Source organism: Rosa rugosa, chromosome 2 (genome assembly GCF_958449725.1).
Source record: "Rosa rugosa chromosome 2, drRosRugo1.1, whole genome shotgun sequence".
Lineage (NCBI taxonomy): Eukaryota > Viridiplantae > Streptophyta > Magnoliopsida > Rosales > Rosaceae > Rosa > Rosa rugosa.
In genome coordinates, this window is record NC_084821.1 from 48,755,572 (window position 1) to 48,772,723 (window position 17,152).

The following is a 17,152-nucleotide window of genomic DNA, read 5'->3' on the forward strand; positions in this document are numbered from 1 at the left end:
TGAGAGCTCATTTGACAACAATGTACGTGGGTGAGATTGATTTATATTCCTAGCTTGCCAATTTGTGGGCTAATAATCAAAATACATTCCTAACTTGTAATGTCACCAGTGACGACGATTAATATTCCGTTTTATAGCTCTAGTTCTTCATACAGAGAGAAGAAATATAAAAAAAAAACTAAGCTAGTCTCTTGCCATGAGAGTGACATGAGACCCCCCCCCCCCTTTTTTTTTTTTTTTAAATTTACGATATTCACCAGAGCCTCAAACGGTGAAGCTCTACCGATATTCACACTAGAATCCTAGGTGGTCGATCGATCCATGTGGAGGGAAGACAATGATGCTAGCTACCTAACTTCATCAAGGATTGTAGGCTTGTATATATCGAAATGAGCGAAATATAACTTCATAGCCTCGAGCCTTCCTATGATCCATGTGGCCTTTGTTGGGTTGTGGTTGTTCCTGAAGAGAATTATAATTTATTCACATTAGAAGATTATCCCGACTAACCCTGTATAAAAACAGATAATTGTGATCGTCTTTGTATTTCTCTATAGTTGGACTTCTTTAACGGAACAGACTAGTTGTAAAAGTATTCAGATTGAACACTCGAGACTTGTACTCCTCTTGAGAACACTGTTATTTACTTATTTGTATACTTAAAGCAGGATGGCTCCCCTAAGTTATTGAAGGTTAAGCGTTGCATGAAGCAACTCTAAGTTCTAATTTCTTTCAGTCTCAACTCTCAAGGCTTTTTTTTTTTTTTTTTTTTTTAAATCTGTGCTTTAGTAGAGAAAAGGCGATAACTCTTTTCTTCTATGTGTTTAAGAGATTAGTCATAATATATATATATATATATATATATATATATATATATATATATATATATATATATATATATATATATGTTCCGTCCAATCTAATAAATCGATAATTTTCAGAATATATAGTTTTTATTCTTTTTAAGATAAACTTATCGATCTAGGTTCTAAAAGATAAAAGTTACTGGGAGATCCGAATCCATATATTGAAGGACATAGGTGATAGGTACCCTCATCTTCTATTAGGTTTCAAAGTACGTAGTTGGAGCTCAACCACTCTTCTTAACCTCGTTATTATGGCGGGAGTTTTCATGACACTGATGGCAATCTATAGTATGCTAGCTATTGAGTACACTATCCTTGTCTATCAATTTCTGGCATAGATAACCTACCATTGTAAATGCTAAGGGACTCGTAAGAATGATAGAAAAGTTTACCATGGATGTTGACCGTGAACCAGAAATCGGTCACAAATTCCAGACGGAAGTAAAAGTAAACCTGCTTATGGGGCCATTTGTTGGGTCTCTAAGAGCCGTCACCCTCCACCATAAGATTCTTAATGTTTTGATAGATCGAGACCAGTGGGCTTAGCAGCAAGCACTGGTCAAGAAACTTCAAATTTCTTGACATGATCGGACATAAGTATCTCATGATGAAGTTTGTTATTACAGATTCAAATGGATCTATTCTAGTAGCAGGTTTTGCCCTATTGGCGTTGTCTCTGCGTGACAGATGAGATACTTGAGGCTTGCACTTCCACTAAGAATTCTTCAAAATTGAATGTAGTTCTAAGCTACTCATCAATATGGTCCAACTAAGGAGGTTTTCGAATCATATAAAGGCTCAATTTAAGACATGTTTCATATCACTGCCAGGCCCGACCTTGGGACTCGGCGGACTAGGTCCAAGCCTATAGCCTATAATTTAATGGGTGTCAAGAGAAAATTATGTTACTCAACCAAAAAAAAAATGTGAGGAGACTTATTTTCTAATTGATCTCGTTCCATTAACAGATCTTGCCTGAGCTTGTCTCTTTATTGGGCCTTTTGGACTCTTTTCTACTTAAATTCCACTTAGTTTATTTTTTATGCAAGTCTGTATTTGTTGAGGTTATTTAGTTTTTCATGTGAGAGTTTTTATTTTTTTGAATAAAGGACTGGTGCGGCTGCTCTCAAACCTTAATTAATGAAACTGTCGAATATAAGGGGGGGGACATTGAGCCTAAACCCCTTATTACAATAAGCATCTAGAGTATTTCCCGAAATAATATCAGGAACCTCTACAGAAGACATGTATTCTAATAAGCACCAACTAGCAAAGAGTGCACTACTAGCTACTCCATTTGCTTTGACATAGCAGTGACATAACGGAAAGATAACTCGATATGTAACCCGATTACAACGTAGCATAATTACTATAAGCATAGCTTTCCTACTATGTTGCCGTCAGATGATAAATCTGACGACACTTAGCTTCATCCTACCACTAGGCGGTAGCAACCATTTGACGACTCGCTGCCTACCTAGAGCAAACAAGGCACTTTTAGTGCACATACAAGCACAAAGCTCGACTAGCCCTACACAACTATTATAGAGACTTATTACTCGCAATAAGCGCAACAAAATTAAACAACAAAAGTAATTAAAAGCTTTAAAGAAAAAAACCAGCCTAGGCAGGGCCCAAAAAAGCCCAAGCCCAAGCACTACCCAACGAGATAAGGGAGACCCGACCCACTAGCCAAGTCCAGCACCGGCCCATCCAAGCCACCACCAACGTGCCACCACCCCTGCTGCACAACCTCAGCCACCACGCCATCGTCCCCATCGTACCAGCAGAATGCAGCACACACCAAGACCACCAACCCACCTAACCTAAAAACTGGATAACAACCAGATCCAAGCCAAAGCAGGTAACCCAACCTTGCCACTATCTGCACTCCAAGACCAGGTGACCGGAGGAAAAGCATCGGAGAATCCAGATCTCTAACCCGAGATCTTAACCCTATCCAGCCGCAATTCCCAATCAACCCAATCGCCGTACGCCGAACCTCCAACCTCAAGCCACAACCGTCGACCCGGTCCCACCCCATCCACCAACTTGGCCAAGATGACCCGGACCACCACCTGTCAGAAGTCGTAAACTCCCCGACCCCCTCCCTCAACCTAAACGATCTAGAAAGCAACCACCAAGATCGACGACACCACGACCTTGTACCAGTCCGAACCTGATCAACATGACCCGTCCGACGAACGCACCCTGAAGGCACGCCGCCGGACGGAGGAGGATTTCTCTGTCGCAACACTCAAGCGCGTGCAGCACGTGAGAGTTTTTATTAGGACCTCATAATCTGCTCGCTAGACCTACCTCATTTTTTTATTATTATTGAATTACATATGCGTCCTCATCTAAAATGACTATTACAGGCAACAAATTATTGAGAAAAAAGCTATCTCTCTCTCTCTCTCTCTCTCAATAAACACAATATTTTTTAGGGTGTGGCTATTTTCACTCTCAATAAACACAATATTTTTAGGGTGTGGCTATTTTCACCATACTAACTACTTTGTTCACTCTACAAGTTTCTGATGTATTAAAATACTAAAATATCATAATATGAAATTATAATCTAGGACAATATCTTATTAAAAACTACAATTAGTTTTCTTATTACTCCTATAGAATACGTACTTAAACTTCATCCTTAATCTTTTCATTCATCGTAAATTCGGTGAAACTGATTGACTAAGGCTTCATGAGATTAACTGAGAGAGATGAGGAGGAAGCCAAAAACAACTGAGAGAGACGCGGAGAAAGCCAAATAGAAAAAGAATTCGAGTTCAACCCTATATTGGAAAATGGTATTTCGGGTACTGCAAATGAGTGAACAAAGTAAACATGAAATTTACAAAAATATGTGTATGGTGAGAAGAGAATGTATTGTGAATAAAGTAGTTAGTAGGATGGCAATAGCCGAACCCTATTTTATTATTCATTTCCATTTTCAAATCTCACTTCACACTGCTCAATTTTATTTTTTAATGAAAGCTTTGATAACTTTGGATGACGTGGAGCCCGTGTAGCTGTAAGGCATGCACACGTGGGATAATCCGCTCTGATATCATGATAAAGTAATCTGGGGTTCACATCCAAAACCAATTGGCAATAGATGGAGTGACCCAAATCTTTATAAACCCACTAGCAAGGTTCCATTTTTCCCATGTGGGATATATATACTCTCAACAAGCTTTTGAAGAAAAAAATTGAGAGAAAATACATTCAAATTTACTTGCTAAATTATACATTAACAAAACTAAGATGCAAGAGACAAAAAGATTACAAAGATTAGACAAAAGTTTTTCTTATCAATGTAACAAGATCAAGAAACGAAGGATAGAAAGCCCTCATGTAAACTAAATGAAATAAGTTTGCGAAGCAACATATAAGACAAATTTAAATAAAAACAAGAGAATGATTGAATGAGCAAATTTAATTCTAATACCTTAGCTAAAACGCTAGTAACCATAGGCGTGAAAAGTCAAGGAAACCCTGTTAAGCATGAAACGATAGGCTTGAAAATGTCTTTATTATTATTATTTTTTAATTAGCCATAAGCTCTGATCATTTTGCAATAATTATCTCAATTTTTTTTTTAAATAAAAAGTTATAGAAGTATTAAAGTTCATCTTTGATGCTCGGGAAGATTCCTTCATTTAGCAAATTTAGTTAGAAAATTTTACTTTTTAAAGAACATATAGGAGGTGTAAAGAGCATAGAGGCCGCAATAGAAAATCTCTTCTCATCTTAATCAAGTTGTTTCCTTATCAAGTTGTTATAATAATAAAGAGTTTGTTTTTAATTTATTTGTTGATTATCTAATTAAGTTTAATAAGCACTTTCGCATATAAAAGTATAATAAGCCCTCAAGATAAGGGCATAGGAAAGCCTTAGGGCTTTTCTGGTCTTCTTGCCTATTACTAGACTTTGGGTCTTTTATTACTTTCTTCTTAGTTTTCTATAGTTGTACACCAATTGAGGTTTCTAGGTGACTAGGTCTACTTTTCAAAGAGAGGTTAGTAGTGAGGATTTGAATTCTTGTAGTTAGGCTCAATAAGTGAGCGCATGTGTAAACAGTGAGGGTCACCTGTCTTTTGCTTGGCAGCTTGTGCCATCTAGACTATTGGTATGAGACAGCATCTGATGTACGTGCCTTCTGGCCATGGATAAGTAATGAAATTATCTATTTTCTCCAAAAAAAAAAAAAAAGTATAATAAGCATCTTTGGCATTTTTTTTTTTTTTGAATGAATATCATATCGATATATTAATGACTCAAGCCAGAAAGGACCATTACATATCCTCCCTCTACCGTCATGGGGTAGATAAAGAGTTTGTGGTAGTAGCACAGTGATACATAGATTAGGTCCAATCATTTGACGGTTTCATGCTCATAAAGGGAGCCTATAGACTATTAACTACTACACAGTAAATAGGCAGAGTAAACTAGACTCAATGACGCTCACTTAAAACCTAGAAGCATAGCTCCCCAATAAAGTAGGGAATTATTGTAATGAAAATGACTAAACTTAAAAAAAAAATAGGGCTAGGTCAAAACAACCAAGCCTAGAATAACAGCCCAACAGCCCCAAGAAAAGACCCAACTCAGGCCCAACAAAGAATGGCTTGACCCAAGCCCAAAGTCCATCTTCAGCCTCACTGGTCGTCAACCGCCGCAACCCAGCGCCAGACCTCATCGCCGCAACCTAACGCTGGACCCCACCGCCGCAACCCACGTCCAAGCCCGATTGAGCCACGTTGCGTCAAACCCAACCTCCCAAGATGCAGTCCGATCCAGCAACCTGCACCACCGTCTAGCCCCTTCATCATGTCGCCGATCTTAGCGGTGCCTTGACAAAGCGCGATCCGCATTGCACCGCTGCCCACCGCTCCTAAGACTTCGTCTGGTGCTTATCGTCAAAACCATCTAGCCAAACCTTAAGCCAAACCACCTTCCAAGAGACTTCCAGGCATATGGTGTTCAAACACCCGTCCGACAGCAACCCATTAACGATGAGGCGAACCGACGCCGACCATGAGTGCCGCCGGACGAGGAGGAATTCGGAACCCTAGACTCAAGACCGTCTGATTTTTCTGGAGCTCTTTGTGAAACCCTTTATGAGGTGTAATTAAATTCATAGTAATGAAGTCTTACCGACGAGGAGGATCGACGCCGACCTTGGCATATAAAAGTGTAAGATGAGTCGTATTTCAGTGTTTATTTGGAATATGTTAGCTCAAATATATTATCCATGTTTGGAATTGATTTTTTTTTCTTTTGTAAAGTATTGATTGAACCCAATTGGTCTTATGATGTGAAATATTCATTTTAAGTTTATTTAAGTAATTTTTTAGGAAGAAAATCTGGCAATATTCCAATAAATAACGCAAGAGAGTGTGAATATGGCTCTACGCTCCAACCCTAGCCTTCTTGGCTCTGCGGTCCAACAATGGCGGCCGACTGCGGTCTCCGTCCTAAGCCATATGTTGTAGGGGTGGGTTCGGTTTCATTCGGTTCGGTTTTGAGCCAAAACCGAGAACCGAACCGACCTTGAACTTCGGTTGGGTTCGGTTCGGTTTTTTATTTTTGAGAGTTCAAAACCGACAACCGAACCGACCGGCTCGGTTCACATTCGGTTTATTTTATTTTTTTAATTATTTATATACATTTAAATATATTTAGTCTAGTTGATCCGCACATATAACCATTTACGTATATTTTAATATATTTAGTCTATTTTGAGTCCTGAATCATGTCCAATTGTCCATCTTAAAACAAATCACTCTGGAAACTGGGAATCAAGGCCGTTGGAGCCTTATCAATAAAAAAAAAAATTAAAAGAGCAAATCATTAACATTAAAAAATCAAGGCCATTGGAGCCTTATCAAGGCCATTGAAATCTGCCCACATTTGCTCCCATTTGGAAAGTCCCCATATCAGGATGTCGCCCTAAGGATCAGCTTGCTTCACATCCACAACACCTACAGTTTTCAACACCTGCAAATCAAGTATGGTTCAGCACAGTGGAATGTGACATGAGCCTGAATTAGTAGCCATCAAATGATTAAGATTTTAACAACCACATAATACAAAAGCAGTAATCAACATCCCATGGAATGGCTAAAATCAAGTTGTGAAAGGAAGACAAGTTCCTGACTTGTAATTAAGGAAAGAGATTTCTTGTGGCCCCCAGTAGGCATCCCTTGTGTTTCATCATATCATGTGCAAGAACATGACTGACAAAATTAGAAGGTGATCTGGTCTGGTAACTAAAGAAATCCATGTGCAGAAACCATGCACTTTATTAGGAGAAGTTCTCAATTAGAAGAACATGAAAAGTTTAGCTCATTCTACTAACATATACAGATCAGAGATGATAGTTATACCCATTCATCAATTACAAGGCCTTCTCCAACATGAACCTGAAACAACACTATCATCATTAGAATATTCTCAATAAAAAGAAAACACAAGCACTATTAAACAAGTCAGATTTCAACTTACAGGAGTAGGGTGCTCTGCATCTAAAAATACAACCCACAAAATTCGCTCAACTGCTACTTTGATCCTTTTGCTCATCAAACTGTATCAACAAAGGGTCAGTTAAATGAACATAGAGTAGGCACCAAACAACCAATTGGAAATTGGAGTGCCAATTTCCCAAAAGTGTATCCACAGAACACTTAACAAGCCACAGAGAGCATGAAGAGGGAAGAGCAGTATATTTACCAGCTCAGGAGCATAGTCCGTTTCAGCTTTGACCTTCAGACTCATAATTTGGAACTTGACTTTGGTCTTTTGATCCAGACTTTTCTCATTGCTGTCAGGTTGTTCCACAAACCTAAACACTGTCATCAACATACCCATAATCAAAACAATAAAACGGAAGCCATACAAATTTCATATTAACCATCACTAGAACAGTAGAACATCAATACAATAGATAACATTTGTAACATTGAAGTAGTTTAGACCTTCTTTTCTAGGGATTTCCAGTTCAGTTCCATATGAATTCTGTGTCCTTAATTCATCTTAAAACAACACCAATGTCTATCAATGACTCTAACAAGAAGGCAAAAGTGGGTACCTTGAAGACCCTGACCATTCTTAATGTTTCCATAGACGAGTCCAAGAGAGAATGCAAAAGCACTAGTCACCTGCCTATTTCCAAAACCCAATATTACAATTACATTGAAAATTCAGAAATCGGTTCGAAATTCACATATACTTCCTCTAGCTTCTTCATTTTTAACCAGATTTGAACTCAAAAGTAGTGGATCTAGAAAAAAAAAATTACCAAGGCGAGGCCGCGAGGGTACTGGTGCTGGGAAACATCATGATCGATCATCTGATCCTTGCTCCGTTAAGCTTTCTCTACCAGATCAGGAACAAGCTCATCCATTCTATGTCATTAAATTCATACCAGCACAAAATCAAGACAAACTCAGAACAATATTGAACCCGAATCATCAAAAGCAGAGATATTTGAAATTGAAATACCTTGGGTTCATACCAGCACCTCAACATCGCCGTCCGTAATCTCGTGCATCCAACCGAAAGATTCTCCTTCACCGCTTCACGGTCCCGCTCAGGTCTTGGCCATCGATCTGGTCTTCATGTTTATAACCTTCTTGCGGTCGCGATCTGGCTCCTGCAGAGCCTTAATGGCAGGAGCGGCGGAGAAGAGAGACTAAAGAAGAGACGCTAAAATGAAAAGGCTGAAATGAATGTCGCGACTTGCGAGGCTGAGTGAGGACAATTTATATCGCGGGGCTCTAGGGTTTCTGATCAAAAACTCAAAAAACGACGTCGTTTTTAGTAAGTTCGGTTCGATTCGGTCCGAACCGGTTTTTGACACAGTGAAACCGAAAACCGAACCGAACCGGTTCGGTTCAGTTCGGTTTTTTTGTTTCGGTTCGGTTTTTTCGGCTTCGGTTCGGCTTTCGGCTCGGTTTTTTTCGGTTTTCGGTTTCGCGAACCCACCCCTAATATGTTGATGGCCCTCTAACGCCAACCTCGTGCGGCAACCACCCAATCTAACCCTAGAACCTTCATCACCTCTTTTGACTCTCGCCGGAATGAATTGGATGAGGTGAATGAGATGCATTGCCTCCCTGATCCGTGGAGACCTAGGGCTCGGTGGGTGCAAAATTGTTTGTTCCGGATTCGTCTAAGTAGAGGTCGGCTCAAGGTTGACCTAGGTATGTTTGGAAGAGCTGGTTTGCTGAGACCATGGGGAAGTTGTCTTCTATACGACCTGGATCTGGAGATGGCGGTGATTGGCATCGCAAATCTTGGACGGCAGAGTGCTTCTGGTGCTTGGCATACAGGACGGGAGCAGGAGATGGTTGGGTTGAATCGACGGCGGCAGGCTGCAAATCTGCCATTGCAGCAGGTCTTTGAAATAGGGCGAGCTATGTCAGAGTTCGATTGTGATCAGAAGCTGGGGACGGCGATGCAGCCTGATATCTCATGGCGATGCAAACTGAGGGTGAAGAGAGACATGCAACGATCGGCATGTGCGGCAGCGACGAATGATTGCATGGTAATGATGCAGCGGGACAACAGGTTGAGGGGCCGCTGTGAAGCTGGAAATCGGAGTCCGGGTTCTGATGAGGTGCCCCAACAAGTTTGGGTGCCTGCCCCATAATGGGTGTCCAAAGTAAATTCTGATCGGGGGCCCAATGGAGTTTTGAGACCTGAATGGGTGAAGGCTTGGAAATGGGCTCAACTACGGGATCTGAGCTTGAACTGGGCTCTCTTGTGGGCCAAACTGATGAGCTCTAATATGCTAGGGTTTCGTATTTGGGATCTCGGAGGCTTTGATCCAGCAAAATATGTTTACCTTGACATAAGTGATACTTTTGAATCTTCTGGAATAGTACAGAAGGAGGATTCAAGCTATTCTGTAATGGCGGAGCATGAAATGTCAAATGAGTGGACCTATATCTATGTACCACCGTGGGTACTACGTCATCTTCTTGTTCTGTCTGTAGATGGCAGCAGAATGGTATGTGTTTGGCTCCAATTTTGTTGCAGCTGGTCAACAGTCTCTTTTCTTGCGCGGGCATGCCAGCACCGTTCGGGTGCGGTCGTCGGGGGTGTCCCTTGACCTGACTTCTATCAAGCGATTGTAGACGAGGAGAGCACCAACCTCGTCGTGGGATTCTTTGTGCCTCGTGGTGAGGACTTTGCTGAAGTTTCTTCTTGTTCACAAGTCGATACTCAATATTGCAGATTGAGCAGAGCGAAATCACCGGGAAGTATTGAGATCTTGCTAAAGCGTGACTTTAGCTTGGCTGGGTTGCTAGGGCGTTACCCTTGCTTGGCTGGTTCTGTAACCGTTGTGGTCGCGGCACTACCGTCGGCTCCCGAGGAGACTAGGACCGAAGCACGTTGACAGAGGGTTTGGTGGCACTGAAAGTCGGCTTCTGAGAAGACTAGGACTAGGAGTGTGATCACCGGTAAGAGAAAGAGAAGGAGAGGAGTTGCTCTTAGAGAGGTTGCTCTAGAGAGAACTTAGATCATCTTAGAGATGTTTTGATGTTGTGTTGTGAATGTGTCTTAGAATGAGAAGAGAATGTGTTTATATAGGGAAGAAAAAGAAGAGTGAAATGATGAGTGGAAGAAAAATAATGAAAGTGGAGTATGAAAGTGATTTGTAAAATATGGAAAAGATAGAGAAATGATGAAATGAAAGCAAAGCATGAAGGTGTAGAAACATGGAAGTGATGATGATCTATTAAAGAGATTGTAGTAGAAAAATATATCCAAGGAAAAGAAGAAAAGTATCTAGCTTTCTTCATGTGGGTAGGAAACATGAACATGTGAATATTAAGCTGGTTTTAGGTCAGTTTCTGCCCCTTTATTCCTTCAATTATTTCTCCAACAAGACTTCAGAATGAGCCTTTGACTTCTTCATAAAAAATGTTCCACTATGAGTGTAGATCATCCTGACAAATTTTCAGAGCTTTATTCCATGCGGTTGGGCTGGAAATGCTGCTGGACCTCTTACAGGTCCAGTTTTCCAGTTTTGCTTCTGTAGAAAATTGGACTGATTGTTTGAAGGCCTTCCACTCAAAACTAGCTCTGGAACTCTTCATAAGAAATGATTCTTGGGATTTCTAGATTTAATCTGGAAAGTTTTAGCTCATTTAGATTTCATTTGGTTAGTCTGCCGTCCCTACTTCCTTGTTTAGCTCGGTTTCTCCTAGCCGAAGTAGGAAAATGTGCTAAAGTTAACTTTTCATGCTTCCATGCTTCCATAGTAGGCTTGCTTTAGCCTCTAAATATATATTTCGAACTTGTCGACAATATATAGCTTGAGCCACTGACATTGGCTCAATTTCTCCAAGACGTGCCTTGTCAGGCCAAAATGCTCATTTTGGGTCCAAACAGTATGTAATGGTCACTCTGGCCTTAGGCTAAAACAAATTTCTAGTAATTCAGACACACTCCACGAATGATTTCTGGATGTGTTACGATATGATTGTAACCAATCTCTATTGAGTTTCTATCTATAAAATTATTTCCTTGATTCAAAAAAGGAAGAAAATCTGGCAAGCTAAGTTTCCAGGTACTGCTAAAGTGAATATGTGGAAGATCTGTCACAATATATATACTTCCTTCTCTAGAGAGGTTGGTAAGAAAACATATTACTCTTGACTCACAACTTTGTGTATTTTGCATTGGGAGGATTGAATCTACACTACATTTGTGCCGGGATTGTCACTTTACTCATGAAGTCTTACGATAAAATGTTATGTTGGCTCAGGTATGTTTCACTACTGAAACAGATGGAATGGGAATTTTGGAAATAGGTTGTCTTCAACTCAGTTTGATCTTTTCATCTTTCTTTTGTGGGGAGTGTGGAAAGAAAGGAATACTAGAGTTTGGGAAGGTAAAGCTAAGAGTGTGGAGGATGTTGTTTTATTTTCCACTTCCAGGCTACAAGATTATATCTATCATAATTCTTATAATCTTGGTCGTGGTAGAGGAGCTCATAGAGAGGTTCGTTAGCAATGTCCTCCAATTGGCTGTGTCAAAATAAACATAGATGGAGCATTTGTGATTGCTTCTGGAGCAGGTGTCATTTGCTTGGTCTTGCGAGATAGCTCAGGAAACTTTCTTGTGAGTAAAGGAAGGCCAGTGTTGGGTTTGGTCTCAGCTGAGCACTCTGAACTTCTAGTGTGCAAGGAGGCACTTGAGCTCATAATTGAGCAGTCGTTGCAACCTGCAATTTTGGAGATAGATTCTTTGGTTATCAAACAGCAGCTATCTAGCTCTGGTGTTAATTTGCTAGACTGGAGCGTATATATGAAGACCCATGAATGCTTTTGGAAGCACTGCCTAATGTTCATATAGTGCACGCAAGAAGATATGCAAATAAGGCAGCTCATCTGATGGTTGCATAAGCTTCTGCTACAGGCCAGGTTCTTTTTTATTCTTCTGTTCCTTCTTTTCTTCATGACGTTATTACTCATGAACTTTGTAATCACTATAGCCAATAAGTTAGAGTCTAAAAAACACTTACATAAGAATCCCAGCAAAGCCGTGACAGCCTATCTAAGCTAATGCAAACCATTATAATCGCTCACTGTTAAGCAAGCCTATGGCAAAAACACAAAAACCTCGCCATTCTAAGAAAATGAAATCATTCATCTAACCCTCACATTCTAGTAAGACTTGCCACACTGTGACCCAAACAAAATAAACTCCTACAGGCGCAATATTACACTGTGAAGCTCAAGGGTACAACACAACAATATATTGGTATAAGAAAATTAAGCAACACTCATCTAAATTTGCAAGCGCGTGTAATTCTTTCCTAAACCACTTGACTAAATGAAGAAAAATTATGCAACTAACATTTGACCAGGACCCATGACTCCAAGCCCAAAGCCCACATGCCCAAGGCACAAACTTATTAGGTCCCATGACTTTCAAAATCAGGCCCAAGCGTGTGTGTTGATTGTAGTTCTCTTTATTATTAATACAACCCGCTGACAAAAGTAAAATTAAAAATATGGCCACGAAATTAATTGGTGGGGTAAGAGAAATGTCATGTATAAGCTTAAACAATCACATAACAAAAGAACAAAATGTTTTAATAATAGTTTGAAAATTGACATCTTGTGTTAAATTGTCAGTATATGTAACATGATGTAGAATGCATTTCTGGAGAAACATCATATTCTTTGTGTTGAGTGGACACCTATATGGTAATTTGCTTCTAATCCTTCTCTCTTCTTCTTTTTGTGTTTTTTGGTAAAGTTTTTTCAATCATGAACACATGTTACTGTTTATGCCAGAAAAGAAATACCATACCTTGGTGAGAGGACAAAATAAAAATTATCAAAAAAATAAATAAATGAAAAGCACCTTTAATTTACTTTGTACTACTCCTCTTCTTTGTGTGATACTATCATGTATCTAAGGCTTAAAAGATCTTGGGGCTTCGGCCTTCCCTTTTACAGAATTTGTTTTCACAAAACATATCCAAATTCAGTTCTAAAACAAGAGAGTTTGGGGTGGTGCGTCTGCAAAAGAAAAGATTTCTTCCAATATTAATAGGTAGATGCATACACTCCACGATTAGTCATTCTCAGATATCAATTTACAGGACTATAGTGCCTTCCCTCACACCAAAATTTGGGAAAACAAAATCTAAAAGGAAAATAAACTGCAAGTATAGTAATCCCTGTTTGATCATCTCAAGTTCTCAATCTCAGAAGTCAGAAGCAGTCCATGACCTCAGAAATTATACAGAAAGGTAATAAGAAAGACAGAGACAGAGCCAGCTATATATGAACAGAAAAATTTATCTGTAAGATCTAAGAATAGCTCCACAGAAGGTACACATAACAGCTTTCCAAGATTTCCAGTAGAAGGGAACGTAACAAAACCTCGTCGAAGTTCTAATATCGGCCACACTTGCTCCACGCCCGCACCGCGAACATGACCCAGCCACCGGCTTGCTCCGCCACACCTTCCTCCTCTGGTCTACTAGAAAGCAAAAGCAAACCATTTCACAAGCAGAGAGAAAAACCCTTCTGCTTGTTTTTAGCTGCGATATTTATTTGTGCTGGTAACTGGACCAATACGAAACAGCATGCTGTGGGTTACAGATATATATATACAGTTCTAATTGTTAGCTGGAGTCATGTAATTGTGATCGAAGACCTAATAGCAATCATGATCGTTTTGTGTGGGATGGCTGCCACGTAGGTGGCAGTTGGGGTGTAATTGTGAGACACAGTGAGAGAGTTATAGCTTTTGCAGGAGGGAGTAAAAAGCATTACCTGTAAAATTGTACCGGTGCTCCTCAATTTACTTACATAATTAATGGTCATATTCATGGCGGTTTAAGTCGTCATTTCATCTCCTGCCAAAATGGAAAAGACAGTACTCTGTTTTAACATAAACTAGTAGTGTAGCTCACAGATCTTATGAACGTCAAAAGACTTTTATTTTAAAGTTTTTTCCTTTTTCTGTGATTCGTGGATCTAAGAGAGTAGGAAACATGTCATGTGACTGATTAAGAAGTATATATCATTTGAATTTGAGAGCGATGGTTAAGAAATTTTCGTAAAAGTAGGACTTGCATAATTCTGATACGTTCAAATTTGATTTGCATTTGGCTTTTTATTATTTATTTATTTATTTATTTTTTAAAACGGCAAATTCATTCAACTATAGTTTTTGGTATAAATTAGTTTAACTTGAACTCTATATTAAACTTGTTAGGCTTAGTTTGAGATTGCTGTGACTTAAAAAAAAAAAAAACTGCTGCTGCTGTGTTGTGTTGTGAGAATAATCTATGAATTAAAACAGTTTCGTGTTTGGTAAATAATATTTATAAAAGTGCTATCAGTACATAAAACAACTGCAGAGCGTGTTTTGATCTACATCAGCTTCTAAAAGCAACCTCTGGGCTTCTTCTAAAATCTGCTGCCAGTGACCTATAACTTTCAATTAAAGCTGTTTTTTATTTATATACCAAACACAATAAAATCTAAAATTTTGAACAAAAGCTGATTTTTTTTAAAAGCGAAGCAATCTCAAACGGGGGCCTTAGACTATTAAATTGAGCTTGAGCGTTCATTTATATAGGTAAAACTAGTAATGAGCTACGTTATAAAACTACTCAAATTTAATTTAGGCAATCAAGTAGCTCATAAAAATTTAACTTTATAAACCTTTCATAACATAATAAACGTCTATGCAATCACGTTTTAAACTAAAAGGTCGTTTGTAGTTGTACACAAGAAGTCTCGCCGCAAAATTAAACAAGTACTAGCCTAAAACAGAACTCCTTCGTTATTAAATCTATCAAACAAATGTGAAATTTTTTTTTAGAAGGGGGGGGGGGGGGCTCGGTGGTGGAAGAGGAAGAAGAAGTAAGCAAAAATAAATAAAAACATAGAGAAATTTTTTTTTTTTTTATAAATGATGAAGTGGGGTATAATAGATATTTTGGACCTATCGAGTGCGAAATCTGAATAACAAGGAGTAATCTGTTGAATTTAGAATGTGAGAAATTGAATTGTTTTAGGGAGTAGTTAGTATTTAGTCCAACTTTAAACTTTAAGCGATAATGAAATACAACAAAAACAAAACATGCCATGCATGACTCAAAGAATACTTAAACTTTTATTTAGATGCATTCATGCTTAAGCAACTTTGTCTTCTGTTTCATCCCCACATCATAATGTCATGCAGACTTATGAGTTAAGAAATTGCTAAAGTCCATAGACTTTTTATCACGTACTTATCAGTTTTTTGATTAGGGAATAGTGGAATACTAACTGCAGTGGTGTGGACGTACGTATTAATCTAGCTAGTTAGACTTCTCTCAAAGTCTCAAGGTCAAGCTAGAGCAGCCAGCCAGCCACCTCTACTCGGATCCTCAGCCGCGCAATGAAAGCCAAGGCGTGGCAAGTGATCGAGAGCTAATTCAAGTTTCAAACATCAACGAACCTCAAAATAACTCCTATCAAACTAATCCGCGGGAGAATTTTTTGGCACCTATGCACGAGACCTTCTTATGCATTAATCACAGAGCATGAAATAGATTAATCTAGCTTTTAGGATTATTCAACACTGGAACTTCTGAGTATGGCATATAGCATTTAGGTAGAATTTCTGCCTATACACATGAACATTAGTGTGTAAGGTTCTTTATAGCATATATGTACTCCAGTTGATGAAACCTTGAAGATATCGCCAGAGGAGCCATCCCTAGCCTCAAATAATTAATGCTGCATCCTGTAAGATACCAAAAACAGCAAAAGACAACGAGCTTCTCAAAACTCCAACAAGATCCAAATTCTACCTCCAACTCAACCATGATTGCTGGATCGGAAACTCCCAATGGATCCTTGTCATTCACCCCGAACTCTATTGGAGAATAAATATCACACATTCGAAATGTAACAAATACAAATATAACTTATAAGTAGGTGACTCGTACCGAATTATACCGAGACTTTTTGTATTAAAACCGAACACCTAAATGGTGGTCAAGTTTGGACAATATCGATACAAATTACAATAGTAGGCCACAGACCACACTTGTCGCTGTTTAACAAACCCTAAATTTAAACACTATAACTGGGTTAGTGTGAAACCCAAAAGATTAAAGACATACCCTCAGTCGGTGGACTACTATGTGCCATATGATAAACGAGATGCTGCTGCCATATAGTGACTACTTTTCTTTACCTTCATAGTCATCGATCCAATCACATGTGAATGTGTAAACCCTCCCAATTAATTTTCCAGAGACTAAAAAAGTCCAAATTTCAACACTCTTCCTCGGACAAGAAATTGACATATTTCTGTCACCTAATTCAACTACTCGACAGAGACTAATCTGTTTTCCTTAATCCTCTAAACATAAACACTTTTGCCGAAAGAATATGAACATTTCGCCATCTATACTAAATCGAGATAAGTGGATGGATTAAGTGGGAGCATAAGAGCTTATGGAGTTTGATACTTCTCTAAGTGTCGGGCTTAGATGGAATACGATAATGAGTGAAATTTGGCATATTAGTGGGCAGCACATGAAAGGCAGAACAAATTAAATTTGTTCCAGGTAGAATAAATTTGTGAATGATAATCTATTGTCATTTTGCCTTTTAAGTTCGTGGTCCTTATTATTATTCCGGTACACCAAATTGAATGTTGATGGGGAGTATTGGTTAAGCATATGGATGGGCGCTGTGAATGATAGCAGAAGGAATTTGGTACGGAAGTGGATGAGAAACTGCACC

The 17,152-nt window shown here is 39.1% G+C and overlaps 1 protein-coding gene and 1 long non-coding RNA gene across 3 annotated transcripts; both read right to left on the minus strand.

Annotated features, from left to right (window-relative positions):
• Positions 1-7,359: 7,359 nt before the first annotated feature.
• On the minus strand, positions 7,360-8,605 carry LOC133734696 (uncharacterized). 2 transcript variants are annotated; one of them, XR_009858521.1, is made up of 4 exons: positions 8,376-8,605; positions 8,173-8,249; positions 7,605-7,723; positions 7,360-7,458 (listed from the first exon to the last, which is right to left on the minus strand). It is a non-coding gene; the product is annotated as an uncharacterized LOC133734696 (long non-coding RNA). The 2 variants fall into 2 exon arrangements; XR_009858520.1 differs by lacking the exons at positions 8,173-8,249; positions 8,376-8,605 and adding an exon at positions 7,963-8,097.
• A 4,801-nt stretch (positions 8,606-13,406) lies between these two features.
• On the minus strand, positions 13,407-14,058 carry LOC133732298 (uncharacterized). The gene has a single exon (XM_062159822.1). It carries the CDS (start codon positions 13,900-13,902, stop codon positions 13,696-13,698), a length of 207 nt encoding a protein of 68 aa, XP_062015806.1. The 5' UTR covers positions 13,903-14,058; the 3' UTR covers positions 13,407-13,695.
• Positions 14,059-17,152: the final 3,094 nt, after the last annotated feature.